This window comes from Dermochelys coriacea, chromosome 11 (assembly GCF_009764565.3).
Source record: "Dermochelys coriacea isolate rDerCor1 chromosome 11, rDerCor1.pri.v4, whole genome shotgun sequence".
Taxonomy (NCBI): domain Eukaryota; kingdom Metazoa; phylum Chordata; order Testudines; family Dermochelyidae; genus Dermochelys; species Dermochelys coriacea.
In genome coordinates this window covers 70,255,617-70,277,324 of record NC_050078.2, presented here as the reverse complement: position 1 = coordinate 70,277,324, position 21,708 = coordinate 70,255,617, and the positions used below count along the sequence as shown (strand labels likewise).

Sequence of the window (21,708 nt, the reverse complement as noted above, 5' to 3'; positions counted from 1 at the left end):
AGGCGCTGCCGTCTCCCCTCACCCTCACTTCTTTTGTGCTAGAAACTCCAACAGCAGGGAAGGAGGGCGTGTTGTGGAATGGACATGAGCAACACATCTCGAAAAACACCAGTTACTGAAAAGGTAACTGACTTTTTTTCTTCAAGTGCTTGCTCATATCCATTCCACATTAGGTGACTTCCAGTAGTTTCCGTTGAGGCGGATAGGAATTCACGGTTGCGCAGATTGTAATACAGCTTTGCCGAACTCAGCGTCATCTCTAGCCTGTTGAGTGATAGCATAATGAGATGTGAACGTGTGGACCGAGGATCACGTTGCGGGCTCTACAGATATCCTGGATCGGGATGTGTGCCAAGAAGGCCGCCGAAGACACCTGCGCTCTAGTTGAATGAGCCTTGACAATTGGTGGCGGTGGGACCTTTGCTAGCTCGTAACCCTCCTTCTGCAAGAAGTGATCCAGTTGGAAATCCTCTGCAAAAAAACTAGAAGACCTGTCCTTCTATCCACTGTAGTGATGAAGAGCTGGGTTGACTTACAGAAAGGCTTGGTACACTCCAAGTAAAAAGCCAAGGCCCTCCGACATCCTGCGCGTGCAGACGCCTCTCCTCAGCAGTCTTGCGCGGCTTCGGACAGAACACTGGCAAGAATACATCCTGGCTCATGTGGAAGAAAGATCCCACCACCGATAGGAAGGCTGGGTGGGGCCGCAGCTGGACCTTGTCCTTATAAAAAACTGTGTAAGGCGGTTCCGAGGTCAAGGCCTTAATTACAGAGACTTGTCTCGCCGAGGTCACTGCCACCAGGAAGGCGACCTTCCAGGACAAATAGGAAAGGGAGCAGGAGCCCAGCAGCTCAAAAGGAGGGCCGGTGAGCCTGGAAAGGACCAGGTTAAGATCCCACTGCGAGACGGGCCCTTACCTGCAGGTAAAGCCTCTCGAGGCTTCTCATAGAATATCAGGGTTGGAAGGGACCTCAGGAGATCATCTAGTCCAACCCCCTGCTCAAAGCAGGACCAATCCCCAACTAAATCATCCAAGCCAGGGCTTTTTCAAGCCTGACCTTAAAAATCTCTAAGGAAGGAGCGTCTACCATCTCCCTAGGTAACCCATTCCAGTGCTTCACCACCCTCCTAGTGAAAATTTTTTTCCTGATATCCAACCTAAACCTCCCCCACTGCAACTTGAGACCATTACTCCTCTTTCTGTCATAGAACCTGACAGTCATGTCATGAGAAAAGACTGTCTGACCTTGGACTGGCTGGTGGAATGCGGAAAGGCTGCAAGATGCACGCTGATGGAAGAATGCACCAGACCCTGGTTCCTGAGCTGCAGTAAGTAGTCCAAGATGGACTTAAGTGAAGAATGCGAGGGAGAAATGCCACGCTCCGACGCCGAGCGGGAAAACCTCATCCACTTGGCCAGGTAAGTTAGTCTCTTGGATGGCTTTCTACTTCCCAGGAGGACCTGTTTGACCTCCTCCAAGCAGGTACTCTCCTCCGGGTTCAACCATGGAGCATCCACACTGAGAGGTGTAGAGACTCAAGGTTGGGGTGTAGGAGCTGATCGTGATCCTGAGAGAGCAGATCCAGACAGCAGGGAAGGGGCCAGGGAGGGGCCACTATCATGTTCATGAGCGTGCTGAACCAGTGCTGGTGAGGCCGCACAGGGCAATCACGATAACTTGTGCATTGTCCCTCTTGATCTTTACTAGGACCCGGCTGACCAGAGAGATCGGAGGGAACGCATGCATCAGACCCTCGGCCCAAACAGGAGGAAGGCATCGGAGAGGGAGACTTTGCTCAGGCCCTGCCGGGAGCAAAGCCGATGGCACTTTCTGGTTTGCCTGGTGGCAAACAGATCTACTCAGGGAATTCCCCACCTCTGGAAGATCATGAGGGCCACCTCCGGATGGAGTGACCACTCATGGTGAGAGGAGAAGTCCCTGCTGAGGTGATCTGCTAGGGCATTCCTGACGCTGGGGAGGTGAGCAGGTTCCAGATGGATGCCGTGGCCAATGCAGAAGTCCCAGAGATGCAGAGCCTAGTGGCAGAGAGCTGAAGAGCGCGCTCCTCCTTGCCTGTTGATTTAGAACATTGAGGCCGTATTGTCCATCAGGACTCTCACCACTTTGGCTGACAGGTGTGGCAGGAAGACCCCACAAACCAGCTGGACCGTTCTGAGCTCCTTTACATTTATGGGTAATGTTGTCTCTTGCAGGGTCCACATCCCCTGGGTCCGGAGATGTCCAAGGTGCGCCCCCCAACCGAGGTCCAAAGCGTCCAACACTAGCTCTACAGATGGAGTGGGACTGTCAAACGGGACTCCTTCCAGGACCTTCTCACAATCGGTCCACCACCGCAGCAAGGTGCAAACTGCCAGAGGAATGGTTATGGTCTTTTCCAGGTTGTCCCTAGACTGGGAATAGGTCGATGCCAGCCATTGCTGCAGGGCCGCATGCGGAGTCTGGCATGGTGGACCACGTATGTACAAGCTGCCTTATGACCTAGCAGGCGCAGGCACATCCTGGCTGTTGTCAGGGGAAACGCGGACACTTCCGCGATGAGGTCCATCAGGGCCTGAAACCTGTCTAACGGCAGGAACGGTCTTGCCTGGGTTGAGTCGAGCATGCCCCAGCTGAATTTTGTCCTTTGAACTGGAACCAACGTGGACTTTTTGTGGTTGACCAGTAGTCTCAAGGAGCAGCATGTGATTGTAGTACAGTGATGTCGTCTTGGACCTGAGCCTTGGAGTTGCCTTTGACAAGCCAGTCGCAGAGGTTCAGGTAAATTTTGATACCCCGACACCCGAGATAGGCTGCGACTACCGCCATGCACTTGGCAAACACTCTTAGTGCTATAGCCAGGCCAAACGGAAGGACCAGACTCTGGTAGTATGCCGAACCAACCATAAAATGGAGAAAGCGTCTGTGTCCTGGAAAGACCGCTACATGAAAGTATGTTGACTGAACTTCAACACATTGTTTAAGGAAACCAAGAAGCTGACAAGGGACAGTGTGTTAATCAAGTCATCATGGAAAATAATGAATAATCACTATGGAAACAAAACCAAATTTCCCAGGCCAAGGTTCGGGTCAGTTTTCCTAGCAGTTTGTGATAACAGTGAATCTTTTATAACAGCTATCATTTTATAAGTGTGAAAGGCTCCCATCACTGCCACTATTTGGGATTTGCTTCCATGGCAATGAATGTCTATGGTCATCAGGAAGTCATCTAGTCCAACCGCCTGCTCAAAGCAGGACCAACCCCATTAAATCATCCCAGCCAGGGCTTTGTTAGGGTTTCCTCTACAGTGCAAATGTGCAGAAGAGGAAAAGGCTCCCTGTGCCCACATCATAATTCTACCACACTGGCACAGAGCCAACCAAAAATTAGCTCTGTGTAAAAAGGTCATATTATACACATATGTTTGTACACATCAATATATGCGATTTTGAATGCCAATACTACATATAGATTGTTTTCTGAATAAGTAGTCTATGAAACATGTCAAACAATTATACTCAGTAGACTGCTGGGAGACCCAAACAAATTAGGGACCCACTGGAAATTCGTGAATTTGTGAATAAATAGAAGAACTAAAAATAGAAGGAACACGCAAAGTGTATTTTAAAATCATGAATACTATACCTGCATAAAAAAGTACAGCACTATTTGTTCCTCTGAAAAGTGGGAAGAAACTAGCAGTTTGTGTATTAACAACAACCCATATAGTATGTGACTGCAGTCGGTGGCTGTAGAACTTGATGCAGAATTATGCTAGACAGAATTGAAGTCTTTTTTTTGGGAGGGGGGTCTGGGAGAGAGGGGACCTTAGGTTTCTTGCTCTTTTGGTTGCAACAAAATATTCCAAATGGGAATCAAGAGTGCAAACCAGTGCAGTGATATCTGCAGGATACTAATTCTAAGAAAAATAGCAACAATTTAAATTTCAGCACATCATTAACTATCGCACTGCTTATAATTTATCTTAAAGTGTTCCAAAATTTCCCCTCTGCTGTACTGAGGTTCTTTAGAATTCAGGACCTTAGAGATAGTATTTAGATCAAGCCGGCTCCAGAGAACATAGGATTTTGCCTATAAAATATGCAGATTTGCAAGATTGTAGGTTGTCAGAGCACATCGCAAATCCCATCTATTTAACCAGGCTTTGGGGGTTAGGGAAGGTGCAAGACAATTGGTATTATTAGTGTGAAGGCTATTTTATGCAGCAAATGTTTAAAAAAAAAATTGGTCTTTTTTTATTTTGATTTTTTATATTTGTATGGATTGTGGTTTATAATTGACAAATATACCTATGTAGTTAAATAAAATGTATTTGTTTGCATATAAATCAAAATTAAGAAAGTAAAACAACATAACATGAGACCCTGCAGAGTGCTGTGCCTCTGGAGGTCAAAGGTGCAGTCCCTGCTATGCTGACCAAGAGGGTGACCATCACTTACCGCTGCAACTGTTTGGGCCAAAGCATGGTGAATCCAACATAAGACAAATCAGAAGATCAACATGTCACTACAAAGGTTGATTGATGAAGGTCTCTCTTTCTTTGCCCCGTAACATTGTTTCATACTTGTGTTGGGTCTAAAAATCATTACTTTGGAAAAAAAAAAAAAAACGCCCTACAGATTTATTTATGCCACCCCAAATAAAGAAAAAATTGCAACTCCAAAATGCCTCCCTTTCAAATTTAGCAATAGTAACTTAAAATACAAAATGCTGCTTGTAAAATAGTTTCTCCTAAGATTAAAGAATTTTAAAGCAACTCATTTGATCGGAAGACCTACTTCTGTTCTAGTCGCCAATCTTAGCAAGTAGGTAATTCACATCCATTTCACAAACTGCTATCAAACCTACACCAAAATTATGCCTTTGAAACACTGCCTTTGACTTGTATAACTGTGTTCTCAGATGTCTGAAAGATTAACTACATAGTGTTTTTCAGAGTGTAAAAATGTAAATTACCAATAAGATTTTCCTTTTATATGCAAGAAGTATTTAACCATTTATTTAATTAAAAAAGTCAGAAAAAAGCAGCTAAAGAACTACACCATGGAAACTCCCTAAACAAAACTATTAAGGAGTACTTCTTATCGAATAGACTCTAGTTAATTATACTGAAGACTGAGATTTTTGCATCTTGTAGCTAACATACGTTTGACAAGACATTTGGTAAAATATTTATCACTTGGAATCAAGAAAAGGAAATACAGTCATATTCACACACGAAGACGTCTCCTGTTTTTTTTTGTTTTTGTTTTTTTTAACTAGAATAGTAATCAACAGGAAAAATCTATTTGCACATGCTCAGGAGACACTTAGTGCGTGACACTGCAACCTTAATATTTATTTAAAATAGTATTTTTATTACTTACTAGCCAAAAGAAAACAATTTACTTAAAGTGGGCATCACTCACTTTATATTTATCTAGATTACAGAGTATTTAAAATATTAGTATAAAACACTTTATTTAGCATGAAAGAAGGAAGAAAGAAAGAATGGGAAACAATTCCTCCTATGCTCATTTACTTTCTTCCCTCCAAAGCAGTTGTCACCAACCGGTAAATCGCGATTGACTGGTCGATCATGGAGTCTCTGCCCAGTCGATCACAGTCTCCAGCCGCTAAAAGTCCGGTGGCTCAGCAGGGCTAAGGCAGGCTCTCTCCCTGCCCTGGCCCCATACTTCTCCTGGAAGCGGCTGGCATGTCCCTGCGTCGGGGGGGTGGGAGTGGGGTATCCACGTGCTGCTCCTACCTGTAGGCACTGCCCCCACAGTTCTCATTGGCTGGGAACGGGAAACTGCGGCCAATGAGGACTGCGGGGGCTGTGTCTACAGGGAGGGGCAGCGCACGGAGCCATGTGCCCCCCTCCAGGGGCCGCAGGGACGTGCTGGCAGCTTCTGGGAGTGGCATGGGGCCAGGCCGGGCGGGCAGGCAGGGAGCTTGCCTTAGCCCCGCTTCACTGCCCACCTGGAGCCACCTGAAATAAGGGCCAGCAAGAGCCCATACCCCAACCCCCGCCCTAGGCCTGAGCCCCTCCCAGAGCCAGCACCCCAAACCCCCTCCCAGACCCCAACCCCCTACCCCAGCCCTGAGCCCCCTCCTGCACCCAAACTCCTTCCCAGAACTTGCATCCCTCACCTCCTCTTGCACCCCAACCCTCTGTCCCAGACTCAGCCCGGAGCCCCCTTGCACACTCCGAACCCCTCGGCCCCAGCCCAGAGCCCGCACCCCAACCCCCTGCTCCAGCCCAGTGAAAGCGAGTGAGGGTGAGGGAAAGTGCACGACGGGGGGGGGGGAATGGAGTGAGCGTGGCGGGGTAGATCCTGGGTTGCACTTATTCAAAAAGTGATTTTGTGCTTAAAAAGGTTGGAGACCACTGCCCCAAAGTAATATTTGAACGTTTCTGAAGAATTTCAGAAGCAGTAAACAAGCTCTGTTTCAGTTTCAGAGAGACAGAGTCAGCCATGCATGTCACAAGCTCCAAATCCGTAACAGCATGCATACAAAACAACATACTTTCTTCTTACTGGAGCCCTTGATATTTGTCCCTATAGTTACATTACAGCATAGAAGACTCTTTTATAAACCAGCGCTCCCACTGGATTTCTGAACTAGCTTCAGAATGAACAACACTACAATGATAATGAAAACTAAATGCAACGCCCCCCCATGAGACTAGTCAACAGGAATATACTTCCACTAAATAATTCTGTATTCAGAAAGTATTACCAAAGTTTTGGAAAACAGGAATGGCTTCATTAAATTCTTCTAGTGTACTTTGCCATCCTCATGAAATGTCTTTTACGTGTCTGGGAGTAATAATTACTACCATTCAAAAACAGAGAAACTGCAAGAAGCAGTTAAAAGAAACAGGGTATGTTTTTGCACATTTCTTATGAAGCGGGGATTATTAAAGGTCATAGTTTTTTGTTTGTTTTTTTTTTAAAATAAGTGTTCTTTCACTAATTTTCCAGAGACAAGATGAGTGCACTCTGTCTCTCTCATATCCTGGGACCAACAAAACTATAAGCTGATTTCCCTATGAAGTTTAAAAAAATGAAAGTCAGTCCCTCAAAGTCTGTAATGCAGTTACGCTATAGAAATGAAAACAATGAACTTAACCCATAGTCTTGAGACTAGGTAAAGGAGAAATATCAGTCTCAAAGTGAAAGTATATTTTATGACAACAGTAGTATAAAGAAAAAAAATTAGGTCCTCAATTGATGTGAATCGCACCTGGTGAATGTTGTGGCAGGGGCTGGTTCTCTTGGCCAGAAGACATTTGATTTTCTACAGTATGTCTTCCTGATAAGGAGTAGCTCAAGAGTATTCTCAGACATGCAGGGACAAATGTGGTGAGCTTTTTGAAAGCCTGATTTTATAGCCCCATCAAACACTGCTCAGGAGCCATGTGCCTGAGGTGACCAAGGGCCAGAGGTGAAAGCAAGCAAGAGCCGGTATGGCATGTCAGACCTGACCGGCTTCCCCAGGCTGGTGATTTAAAAGACCTGGGGCTCCCTGCAGGGGCTGGAGCCTCGGGCCCTTTAAATTGCCTCCCAAGCCCCACTGTCGGAGCCCTGGGGTAGCGGTGGCAGGGCTCCGGCGGTGATTTAAAGGACCTTGGGCCCCAGCCGCTGCAGGGAGCCCCAGGCCTGCCAGAGCCCTGCCGCTGCTACCCTGGGGCTCAGGCAGCAGGGCTCGGGTGGCACTTTGAAGGCACTCATATAGTTTTCACAACCATATGAAAGTTTTGCTGCTCTGGTGCTCTGCTGCAAACAGAATCATCCTCTGCTGTACTCTAGGATACAATAGAGCAAAATATAATCCTGACAAATATATAAAAATGAAACCATGAAACTACTGCATTTATCTTTACTAAAAAGAGTCCACATGACAGCCTGGCATTTTTAATATATTGTTTACTGGTTGAGTTGGCACTTTGTTTTAGTCTACTTTAAATCAGATTTGTTATGTCTAATTGTTCATCTCTGGAACCAATTTATGAAATGTAGCCATGTCTAGTGAATGGAACAGAAAGTTATTTTAAATAAGAATCTAACGTAAATATAATGAAGGCTATATTGGTATAGAAGACAACGGGTGAAATCTGGTTTAAAAACAATTGCAGGAATCTTATAGGTGTGCGCATAGCACTGTTGTAGCTGGCATTGCAAGACATTTATGTGCCAGATGTACTAAAGATTCATGTGTCCCTTCATGCTTTAACCATGCGTCCTCTTTTGTTTCTTTTGTTTATCATTTTTACAGTGCAAATATTTGCAATCAAAAATAATATAAAGTGAGCACTGTACACTTTCTATTCTGGTGACAAGTTAAATTTATCATCACATGACTATAATTTTACATACAGCTCACAACTACACTCATTTTCTCAGTTTATACTATATACCTAGTATAAATATATTACATATGTAATAACCATTCTATGTGTTTGAATAATACTAACACAATTTACACACACACACACACATAAATAAAACATACACTTCCATGTATTTAACGAAGAATATAATTCGAGCTTATGTAGATCCATCCAAGGATCTCTTTTACAAACACTGAAAAACGTAGCCACAAAATCCATGAGGGAGGCAAGGAGGCATAATATTGGTTTTACAGATGCAGAAACTCAGCTGGAGAGTTTAAGTGACTTATCCTTGGCCACACAGAAATCCATGCCAGGACTCCTTACACAGAACATTCTTCCTCCTTTGATATACAAATTAAAATATTTGTATTTCAAATAACGTACTCATTTCGTGTATACTAAATTTGCAAAGAATGGGCTCACTGGATGGACCAAAAATAATTAGAGGGGAAAGGATTAATCAGTCACTGGATTTTTATGTAGTCACACTTCATATCCAGAAACAAGCTACAAACATTTGCCATTACCAAAGAGGCTATCTCAGCCTCAGCACTTACTTTTTAAAGCCATTTGTGTATTAAAGAGAAGAATGAATTTACTATGCTCCCATTCAGATCACATAACCCTATACCAGAAACCTACTGACCGCTATACTTACTTACATGCCTCCAGCTTCCATCCAGGACACACCACATGATCCATTGTCTACAGCCAAGCTCTAAGATGCAACCGCATTTGCTCCAATCCCTCAGACAGAGACAAACACCTACAAGACCTCTATCAAGCATTCTTAAAACTACAATACCCACCTGAAGTGAAAAAAACAGATTGACAGAGCCAGAAGAGTACCCAGAAGTCACCTACTACAGGACAGGCCCAACAAAGAAAATAGCAGAATGCCACTAGCTGTCACTTTCAGCCCCCAACTAAAACCTCTCCAGAGCATCATCAAAGATTTACAACCCATCCTGAAAAATGATCCTTCACTCTCACAGATCCTGGGAGACAGACCAGTCCTTGCTTACAGACAGCCCCCCAACCTGAAGCAAATACTCACCAGCAACCACACACCACACAACAAAAACACTAATCCAGGAACCTATCCTTGCAATGAAGCCTGATGCCAACTCTGTCCACATATTTATTCAAGTGACACCATCATAGGACCTAATCACATTAGCCATGCCATCAGGGGCTCATTCTTCTGCACCTCTACCAATGTGATATATGCCATCATGTGCCAGCAATGCCCCTCTGCCATGTACATTGGCTAAATCGGACAGTCTCTATGCAAAAGACTAAATGGACACAGATCTAATATCAGGAATCATAACATTCAAAAACCGGTAGAACACTTCAACCTCTCTGGCCACTCAGTAAAAGCTTTAAGGGTGGCAATTTTGCAACAGAAAAGCTTCAAAAACAGACTCCAGCAAGAAACTGCTGAGCTTGAATTAATATGCAAACTAGATACCATTAACTTGGGTTTGAATAGAGACTGGGAGTGGCTGGGTCATTACACATATTGAATCTATTTCCTTAAGTTAAGTATCCTCACACCTTGTCAACTGTCTAAATGGGCCATCTTGATTATCACTACAAAAGTTATTTTTCTCCTGCTGATAATAGCTCATCTTAACTAATTAGCCTCTCACAGTTTGTATGGTAACTTCCAACTTATCTGTATGTATTATATGGTAACTTCCTATATATATATATATATGTTCCATTCTATGCATCTGATGAAGTGGGCTGTAGCCCATGAAAGCTTATGCTCTAATAAATTTGTTAGTCTCTAAGGTGCCACAAGTACTCCTGTACTTTGAAGATAATAGCTAGATATTTAACTGATCCACCTCTTCAGAAACTTGTTCTACAGAAAGTCTCAAAATTTCAAACTGTATAACATCAAAGCGCACTATGGATGTTTTAGTGAATGATAGCAGCGTCCACAGTGTTCAGCAAGCTAGTACACTGGAGATTTACATCCTGGCTTATTGAGCATCGAGACTCCATGTAGACAATAGCAAAAATCTGAATTTCACTGAAGTCAGTAGGACTATTCACATGAATAGGGTTTTGCAGGATCAACCCTTACTATTAACCAGTCTTTCAGCAGGTAAAATGTTGCCCTATGAATACAAGTTCAAGAATATAGAGAACTCACTAAAAGAGCTTAACATTAAAACACATGGGATGACGTTTCTTCATGAGTAGCAGAGAGTCAGTTTACAAGACAATATAGATAGAATATTATGACTAGCTTTTTGGTTTGCCAAAGCATTGGCTTTTATTGTATATCCACATTTGTCTGTACAGCAATGGAAATGGGTTTTAACTAATAAAGTTAAAATTAATATTTTGATTATAAGGCAGAGAAAAGAAACAGTGTTAAGTACTAAAAAAAGATCTTCACGTTTTAATAAATGAGGCACTGAGGCTCTTCTGAAGACAAAATATTAAACTTTTATAGAAACAGCAACACTGTTACCCTAACCTGGCAAAGCATATATTTTATAAGCATGAACTGTTCAGAAGATAACTACATCAAAACAGATTTTTATAGCTAAAAAGAAATGGTACCTTTAATGTTCTAGTTGGAGCCCAGCCAGTGCCATCAATTGAATGTTCTCTCAATAAACTGGAACAGACAAGGAGGCATACATTATACAATACAATCTGAAACTGAGAAGCAGTTAAGCTTACTTAAAACTTTATTGACTGCAATCTCTTCAGAAAAAATCAGAACACTAAACTTATACATCCCTCAGAAAATTAGGAAATATTGGTTACTCTTGGGATGCAGAAATTATACCTTTTTTTGTAGCATCTGAAGTATTTTGAATGGTTAAAAATCCATATAAAAACAACAAAAGGGGGAGCTTCCCCAAACTAACTGTTCTAAAATGAAATTGAAGGAACTCCTGATCTTCACAGAATAATCCAAAATAAGGAACTTTAAAAAAAATCCAGGGGTTTACAGAACTGAAAACGAAAATATGATCAAGCATGTATAGATTTAACAAATGAGATAACAAGCCTAACAATGTCCCCTCTTAACCGCTGTACACACAGACACACACACCCAAGCAGTTTCTAGTATATCCATCTCACCCATAGCCTGGGTGAACAGGCCTTGCAGAGCACCCTGAGAATCACCAAAATTTAGGCTATTTCATAAGAACATAACAGCGGCCATACTGGGTCAGACCAAAGGTTCATCTAGCCCAGTATCCTGTCTTGTGACAATGGCCAGTGCCAGGTGCCCCAGAGGGAATGAACAAAACAGATAATCACCACATGATCACCTGTCATCCATTCCCAGCTTCTGGCAAGGTAGGGGAAGGAGAGATATTTTGCAGCATTCCTTATGTTGCAAGAGCTTCGTTTTCAGTGCCACTGTCGATCAGGAATAGGAAAAAACCTGACTTTTTTTTAAGTTTGTCTAAAATTTGCAAAATACTAATATGTAATAGCCATAATTTTGAAATATGAATCTGTGTCAAACCCAGGTGGAAAAATCCAGGTAAAAGTCCAATGAATCACACAATCCCTTGTTGGCCGCTTCTCCTCTTTTATGCCAAGGAATCTCCATCTTCAGGGCCTCAGCTGATCAACAGTAGCAACGTGGTTGGAAGAAAGAAGCGATATTGCAAGAGGAGAGGACCCAAGCCATTTTAAGGAATTACGAGTCAAACCCAACACCTTAACTCCACTTGGAAGTAAAGAGGCCTCAGTGTAGATCCCAGAGCATAGATGTCACATATTCCGGCTGAGAAACATTGGTTAATGAAGGAATAAAAGAGGGAAATGAGAAAGGTAGCTCCAAAGGAATTCCTGTGCTAAAACCCAAACAATGTACCTAATCCAAGTGGATTTACGTGGAAACAGCTGTATGAATTACATATGGCTGGATTCTGCTACACCTACATATAATGTATAGAAGAGATTAATCTGTGTAAACTGTACATTTTTGTTTAGTACTGAAGTCCATTATTTAAATACTTCGCTAGTTTTAAGATGAATAATTAGAAGAGACACTTGAACAGAGCTTTTTAGATTTAATTTTTGCCTTTCATTGAAAACACCTGGACCCCTCTTAATTGCACCAAACTATTTGGCAATTATGTGATGTACTCAAATAGAATTTAGGATAAGAGTAAAAGCGCTTTCATTTGCGAACAGAACAAATTTTCACTCAGGGCAAGTCTATATTATAGTGGCACAACAACAGAAGGGGTTGTGCTGCCAACATAGTTAATCTACCTCTCCGAGATGCCTTTTTCAGTTGACCTAGTTGTATCTACACTAGGTTAGGTCAACCTAACTATGTTGCACAAGGCACAAAATGTTTCAGTCCTGAACAATGTAGCTAGGTCTACCTAATTTTTAGACCAGGCCTCAGATCTGCAGAAATAAAAGGCTAGTGCCCCATGCCTACTTGGCAATAAAAAGTGCTGCCAATTTACTACCATCTTGCTTCAGATACCTTTCTACTTTTCATTTCATAGGGTTTTACTGAACTGGTGTTTTATTTTGCCATCTTTTAGATACCTCTAGTGTCATCCATAACTAAACCACAACAAAATCTTAAATACAAACAAACACTCCCACTCCAAGAAACCCCCAAAATTAGAGTTGATTGACTGCATATATAATATGATTCAGTAATCAGAGCTTTCCTATATGGTAATAACAATGAAATAAATATGTGATTAGCCAGTATGCTAAATATAAATATATTAGGAAATTAACCTGTAATAAAATGCCCTATGTTTTCCCTAAAGTTAATTAGTAATGACACCAGGCAACCTGAATCCTTGCTAGCTGTGCTACTCAACTAATTATCTTCATCCTTCTGTTGCCTTAGTGCCAGAATTTTCCACCGAATGCATCCGATGAAGTGAGCTGTAGCTCACGAAAGCTTATGCTCAAATAAATTTGTTAGTCTCTAAGGTGCCACAAGTACTCCTTTTCTTTTTTGTGAATACAGACTAACACGGCTGCTACTCTGAAACCTAAAGGATAATGGTATATTTAGCTTGATTTTAGTACTGCTGCCCTCATAAAACTTTGCTAAATTAACATAACAGAATTCATTGGTGGGCCAGGGCTTGGATGTGGCACCAAGTATCCTGTTTCACAGGTGCTTGGCTGGCTGGTTCTTGCTCACATGCTCAAGGTATAACAGATCACCATATGTGGGGTCAGGAAGGAATTTCCCCCCAGGTCTGACTGGCAGAGACCTTGGGGTTTTTTCACCTTCCTCTGCACTGTGTGGGTGCAGGTTACTTGAAAGGATTATCTTCCTATATCTCCTTTAATCATTTGTCTGCGGAACCTCAGGCACTGTTGCATCTCAGTTCCTCCTATTCTCTGGCTGTGGCACTTAAAAAGTCTAGCCTCCGTTGGGCTGTCAAACTTTGGTCCAATTTCAGTTGCTGAGTTTAGTGTAAGTACCAGTTGATTATGCACAAGAGGTACGACAAGGTTGATCTGATGACCTCTTCTTTCTTAAAACTATGATAATCTCTAAGCCTGTTCAGATAGTTTACAGTGATTTAAAAATCAGGATTAAATAAATTTACATATAAAAAGCATAAAAGTACTTAACACTATAAACCAGGGGTGGGCAAACTTTTTGGCCTGAGGGTTACGAAACTGTATGGAGGGCTGGGTAGGGAAGGCTGTGCCTCCCCAAACAGCCTGGACCCTGCCCCCTATCTGCCCCCTCCCACTTCCTGTCCCCCTCAGAACCTCTGATCCATCCAAACCTCCCACTCCCGTTCCTTGTCCCCTGACTGACCCCTCCCTGGACCCCCCCATCCCTAACCGCCCCCCCCCCGGAACCCCACCCCCATCCAACAACCCCGCTCCCTGTCCCCAACTGCCCCGACCCCTATCCACACCTCTGCCCCCGACAGGCCCTGCAGGATTTTCATGCCTATCCAACCTCCACAGTCCCCTGACCGCCCCCCCCCCGCAACCTCTGCCCCCGTCCCGACTGCCCCCCCGGGATCTGCTGCCCCTTATCCAATTTCTGCACGCATGCACACACACACACTCCCTGCCCCCTTACCATGCCGCTCAGAGCAACAGGAACTCGCAGCCATGCTGCTCAGTAGGAGCAGCTGACCAGAGCACTGGCGGGGCAGAGAGCTGAGGCTGCGGGGGGTGGGGGAGGTGAGCGGGGAGGGGCCAGGGACTAGTGTCTCCGGCCGAGAGCTCAGGGGCCAGGCTGGATGGTCCCACGGGCCAGATGTGTTTTAACAAACGGCTGCAAGGATCACTAGTCCCATTTTAGAGATGGAGAAATGGAGGTTCTGGGAAAGGAAATGACTTGCCCAAGGTCACACAGCAGGTAAGTGGCATAGCCAGGAAAAGGACCCAGCCTCTCAAGAAAGCTCTCATGAGATTGCAGTTGGGTCTAGTTGAAAATGTGCTCTGAGTTATTAAACAATTTTCAACAAGTAATTTCACACAAATTATTAGAATGACTGAAAACTGGCAAATTTTTGCTATTCTTTTTCAAATTTCAAACTAGATTGGTTCATTGATCACATATAAAGCCCCACATCAGTCCTGGCCAAGGTTCACACCTCTAACTGCGCACACTGATATCTGGCTGATCTTACACAGCTCTCCTTTCCAGCGTGCAGAATGGCAACTTTGATCTTGGCTCCATTTGCTCTCCCTGATGCAGTGTCAGAGCATGGAGCATGAAGCAGATACTTATGAAAACTTTTAAGTTCCCTGCTTTGCCTGAATCTAGGCAGGCAGAGAACTTCCAACCAAGCTTCCCAAACTGCCACTCCTCCTATACCTTCGGAACTGACTGCATCTTTATCACATTTAACTGGGGTGCTTGGAGTTTATACTCCCTCCAAAGATGGGGGGGAGGGAGGAAGAGGATCTCTAAAAATTTAACCCAACTTCTAGTGGCAAGATGAAAAGCAGCAGAAAGCAGGTGCCATGCTCTGAGCAGCTATTTGGGCTGCTCCAGGGACGTTTCATCCCACAAAAGCTACTCTAAGGACCCTGGGCCGGAAGGAGCACTTTAGGCCACTCTGGGCCCCAAAAGGAGGATGACAGAACTGGGGAAGGACTGGAGACCAAGGGAGAATTTAAGAGCTCAAGTAGAAGGATGAGGAAAGTAGAAATGAAGGGACAGAGAATGGGAGAGTGACCAAAAAAAAAAAAAAAAACCCAAAGGACAAGCACAAAGCATAGAGAAGAAGAGAGAATGGAGAAACAGGAGAAGGTGTGAAACAAGATGTGGGGAAGAAAAATAAAAATCAGAGAGGCCTATAGAGGACAGGGTAAAGAATACACTGGGGGAGGGGGCAGGGTTGGCAATTGCTCCAGATTATTTCTTTGGGGAAAAAAGTCATCATTCCAATGGTACCCCGTATCCTGCCACAGTCCTAAGAGCGGTGAGATGATTTGATCTCACATCCCCAGTCCACACCTGGCACCAATGTAAGTATTGTGGTCAGGTAAATGGGGCAGCATGAGGGGAAAGGACAGGGAAATACAAGAGAAAGGGGCAGTGGGGAAAGAACTGAATAAGAAAGAATGGGTGACGGAGGAAGAAAGAGTGGGAGTGAAGGAGTACATCTCCTGTTGGAAAGGCCCACTGAGTTGATTCCCCTTTGCTGTATAAAAAGGTTTGGGTAGCGGAGTGGGAGGGGGAGACCTGCTGGCAGGGTTTTCTCTCTGAAGTCTTTGTGACTATGGAACTTTCTCTGGATTCCCATTTTACCTGTCCTTCCTCAATAAACTAATTTAGTGACCTTCCAGACATGCTGCAAAAGACATCCGTTTGACAGGATTTTTGGATATGGTGGAGAGTAGTCTTCCCAGAATGGTAAAAAGAAGAAAGGAGATTGGGGGTGTTTTTTCTAAGTAATTGGCTGGCTGAGATCCTGTTTGAACTAATTATTTTAATACTGTTGGGATTTTATTGTAGTATTAATTACATTAGCCACCTAGTACCTTCTATAGGTGTCTTTTTGATATCCAAAAGCCTTTTTTGTGATGCTCTGGGATCAAGTCGCATATCTGTTCTTGTTCAAACCCTTTAGTGTGCTATATTACACATGAGAAAATTTTTTCAGTAAAGATGATTTGGAAAAGTTTTTTCAAATCTATTTAAGCCTCTACATCAGTAATGTGTACACAACTACAATACACATATGGATTTTTAAACAATTGAAAAAATAGCTCCTCCATTTACCATATCTACAAAGACTTAACATTCAGGATTGTGTGTTTTTCCTTAGTTGACAGCAAAAGAAATACTTAAAGGGAGTAGTGGAGGGATTTGCTGCTTTTACCGACTGGTGATATCAACTCTTGCAGGAAAACCAAATTCCTGAACTAAATAAAAGCGCAGATACAGTAGCTTACAATACAAAAGTGTCAGAAACTAGTTCCAACAAGTTACTCGAAGCTCTGAGGAATAGAATAAACCATGATCTATATACAATTTTTGTATCAATGTAACTATTTTGGTTAGGGGCGATTGTTTTTAAGAAACAAAGGTTAAATCTGTACAACCTCTAGTATGGCTGAGGTTATTCATTTAGGGGAATAAGTTATATGCATAGGAAGCTTCGCACTAGTATACTAGTGGACAAGCCCTCAGCAATTTCTTTCAGACTTGCCCAACCCAAGCTTTCCTTTCAGGCATGATATTTAGTATCTTCTTGCTGAACAAACACCAACGATATGCACTTAATGTTAACTATATTGTTAACTTCTTTAAGTTAAGTTTAATAGCTGGAAGCAGACATTCCTAGTGAGTACACCTCCTATCTCCTGCCTACACAGTCTTCTGGCCACATTTCTATAGAATAACTTTCCAAAGCTCTCTTATGTACACAATTAACACTCATGTACTACATATGTGTAATTACAATAATAGAGACAGACTGCTTTGGTAAACACCTGAATGCTTGCAGCAGGAGAAAGTGAAGTGGGAAGGGAACACAAAGGGTGTAGGGTGAACCATGTCTGCAGACTCATCAGGATTTTGGGATGAGAAGAGGCTGGGTCAACTGACAGGGGAGATGTAATTTCAGGTTGCAGGGGATGCTGACTGAAAGAAATACTGGGTTGCTCTGGAATAAGTGGATTACAAGCACACAGGTCTTTCGCAAAGAGTGCAGGAGGTGGAAGATAAGAAAATACTCTAATTTCCTTTGTCTAAATTTGGGTCTGGTCCGAGAATATAAAGCCAGACCATCCATAATCACAGAAGAGTTGAAACTCCCATGACCACATCTTAATATCTAGAATTTTAAAATTTAAAATGGCATATTCTATTTTCTATATCACACTTATCTGTTTTCCTTGAATACAAAAAAGGAGCTTTACTCATTTCACAGGAGTACGTTTTAAAATTTAGTTACATTTAAATTCCTGTTGGGACATTGTCAATTATGATTTCCAACAAAGGTTCTTAAATCAAAGAGCCATCAATCCTACTCTATAGCTTCTCCTGAGCACTCACTAACTTTCAGAATTATCTACAGATGTAACCTAATTCTGGCAGCACGGAAGTGCATACATTTACATTACATCCTTTCCAGACCAATGTTGGCACACGGAGGCAAACTAGTCTCTTCCATTCCTCTGTCATTTGCCACTGCATCCATCTGCTCTATGGTATGGAGACTGACTGTTCTGCCCTCCCTGATTAAGATTCCTCTTAAGATTTTTTTTGGGTGCCCTCGTTTCCCGACACAAGTTGGTTTCCACTTGACAGCTTCATGTGGGAGTCTGTGTGATGGCGTCTGGAGTGCAAAATTTCTAGTACTTTCTTCTGGGGTTGGAAACAAGCCACTGACTGGTGATTTCTTAAATCTCTTCATTGGTAATGAAGTCTTTCCAACCAATACCCAGAATCTTTCACAGGAACTTATTTTCAAAAGCTTCTACTTTTCAGTATAACATCTCCAATTCTCGTATGTTAGAACAGATTACATTTGAATGAAAAATTTTCCATTTTGTTCTGGTGCTACATCTTTAATTTCCATATGCTGCTAAGTTTATGCAATGCTATGGACGCCTTTTCTACCATTGATGTCACTTCCTTCTTGAGGTCTCCATTGGCCAATATGGTGGTGCCTAGGTAAATGAACTGTTCCTTGACATTTTTGCATTCTAATGTGATGTTACTAAACTGTCTGGGTTTCAAGGATGTTTGTTCTACCATCACTTATTCTAAGCCCTGCATGGTCTAAGGTTTTTGACGGGCTATCTTTGTAACTATTTGGAGATGTCACTCAGTAGTGCAAGATCATCAGCGAAGTCTAGGTCTTCTAGGCATTTGCCATTTCCCCATGCTATACCACTGTTTGTGTTGCTAACACACTTCTACAGTATGCAGACCATGAGCATGCCAAAGAACAATAAAATAAAGTTAAAACACAGCCAGTGTTCAGACTGAACCACACTGTTGTCTGGTTGTTCACAGCTTTTTTAATATATAGTATCTAAAAAGAATTTGCAAAAAAAACTCTTAGAAAATGAGAATTACATCCTACATGAGTAAACAAATATAATTGAGAGATCAATCCCAGAAAAGATTTGCTTCATGTAAAAGAACACCTCCTTTGTCAACAACAGTTTAGAGTTTCTGTAAAAATCTAGATATTTTCCTTTAAGCATTGGAAGGAATGTTTCTCAAGCTAAAATCAGAGTCAATTTCAAAGGAAAAAAAGAACCACTTTCAAAAATGTTGACCACTTGATTCCACAAAAGAAAAATGGTGTTGTCTATCTCCAGGCTCAGACATTCTGATACATTATATCAATTAATAATAATGGTCAACAAAGTAAGTGGATGAGATCAAATAGAAAAAGCAGAAATGTACAGCAGAGGTTCAAGAAAAAGGTATATTGGATCATGAAACAAACCACAAATTATATATTCCCGAGGGTTCCTGGAAATATGCCAGAAGCTTGCATCAATGGAGGCAACATCACAACGAAGAAGCCTATTTAATATTTGAGTAAAACGTAATAACCCTCAAAATATTTCTAAAGTTTCCCTAACCAAATCTTTATGACATTTGCTAAGGTGAGTTTTACATGTTTTTTGGTTCTTACTATGGAATGGTTTCCTATAAGATGCATATTGGAAAACAATCCCAACTGTACCTACAAAGTGATGGGGTCTAAATTAGCTGTTACAACTCAAGAAAGGTCTTGGAGTCATTGTGGATAGTTAAGAACATAAGAATGGCCATTACTGGGTCAGACCAAAGGTCCATCCAGCCCAGTATCCTGTCTTCCGACAGTGGCCAATGCCAGGTGCCTCAGAGAAAATGAACAGAGCAGGTAATGATCAAGTGATCCATCCCGTCACCCATTCTGAGTTTCTGGCAAACAGAGGCTAAGGATGCCATTCCTACCCATCCTGGCTAATAGCCATTGATGGACCTATCCTCCATGAATTTATCTAGTTCTTTTTTGAACCCTGTTATAGTTTTGGCCTTCACAACATCCTCTGGCAAGGAGTTCCACAGGTTGACTGTGCATTGTGTGAAAAAATATTTCCTTTTGTTTTAAACATGCTGCCTATTAATTTCATTTGGTGACCCCCTAGTTCTTGTGTTATGAGAAGGAGTAAATAACACTTCCTTATTTACTTTCTCTACACCAAGTTCTCTGAAAACATCCGCTTAATGTGCAGCAGCAGTCAAAAAAATCTATCAGAATATTAGGAATCATTAGGCAAGGGATAGATAAGGAGACAGAAAATATCATAATGTCATTATATAAATCCATGGTACGCCCATAGCTTGAATACAGCATGCAGTTATGGTCACCTCATCTCAAAAAAGATGCATTAGAAATAGAAAAGGTACTACAGACAAGGGCAACAAAAATGATTAACAGTATTGAATGGCTTCCATAAAGAAGTCCCATAAAAAAAACTTGGACTGTTCAACTTGGAAAAGAGATGACTAAGTGGGATAGAGGTCTATAAAATCATGAATGGTGTGGAGAAAGTAAATAAGGAAGTGTGATTTCACACAACAGACGTCCCAGGGGTCACCAATGAAATTAACAGGCAGCAAGTTTAAAGCAAACAAAAGGGAGTGTTTCGTCACACAATGTACTGTCAACCTATAGAACTTGTTGCCAGGGGATGTTGTGAAGGCCAAAAGCATAACTGGGTTCAAAAAACAATTAGATAAATTCATGGAGAATAGATCCATCAATGGCCATTTGGCAAGATGGTCGGGGATGCAACCCCATGCTCTGGGTGTCCCCAAGTCTCTGAATGCCAGATACTGGGTCTGGATAACAGGGGATGGATCATTTGATAATTGCCCTAATCTGCTCATTCCATTTGAAGCACTGGCATCGGCTACTGATGGAAGACAGGATACTGGGCTAGGTGGACCATTGATCTGACCCAGTATGGCCATTATTATGTTCTTACGATGATCACATACCATAATATAAACATATATTTATTTAGGAAGTAGAAATTAAAGTTTGGAAAAAATGCTAGTTATGTACTTTAAGTAGAAAAATAAACCAGGAATAATTTTGTACCTAAAAGACATTAATTTTATTTCCTGAAAATCCACTGCAGGCACAAAATAGGTCTACAAAAATTGAGAATCAAGTCCATAAAAAGCAGTAGTTATTGTAGTCTTTTGTTTCCAAATCTAGCACCAAACTCTCTGATATTGAATTTCTCCAACATAACTGTCTCTCATAGAAAATATAGTATTCTCCTATGTGGATTATCTGAAATTTAATCCAAAATAAAGATACTTCTGAAAACTTAGTAAGTCTTTAGTACATTTTAAAGATTTCTGGCTTTTAAAGTAAAATCTTTCACAATCAGACCAATTCAGGGATTTCAGCACAGACTCTAAAAGAAAGGGCTTACCCTGCCTTCTACTTGTGTATTGCATAAAGCAGCCTAATTACAACATTCCAGTGTTAAATTGGTTTTAATGTTGACAGATAACTAATTAAAACTAAAAATATTGGAAAAACACCTCCAAAGCTGCATAATATAAAAACAGTTTAATCTCTGAATACTTAATCTAAAATAACCCCTCTGTTGCTTGAATGAAAAATTCATCTAGGTCATCAAGTGCAAAGGTTTGAGTACCTGGTAGATTTCTGAAGAAACTGTGTGGATTTGAATACTTAAGTTTAAGAATAGCAATCCTGTATCTTTACATTATGGTTGTCTGCATACACACATTCAGTTGTTGCATAGACTGACTTGAATTAACTGTTTGAAGGGAAACACGTTAAAAATGCCCACGGAA

General features: G+C 42.0%; 1 protein-coding gene across 4 annotated transcripts in view; it reads right to left on the bottom strand.

Annotated features, from left to right (window-relative positions):
• UBE2F (ubiquitin conjugating enzyme E2 F (putative)) overlaps positions 1-21,708 on the bottom strand; it is a 127,942-nt gene that overhangs the window by 52,759 nt on the left and 53,475 nt on the right. For 3 of the 4 annotated variants that reach the window (XM_038420930.2, XM_043505706.1, XM_043505705.1), the window contains one exon: positions 10,986-11,043. In XM_038420930.2, the coding sequence (XP_038276858.1) occupies positions 10,986-11,043 (58 nt within the window). Of the gene's footprint in view, positions 1-6,459; positions 6,532-10,985; positions 11,044-21,708 lie in introns of those variants that run through there. The other variant, XM_043505707.1, reaches the window with a different exon arrangement.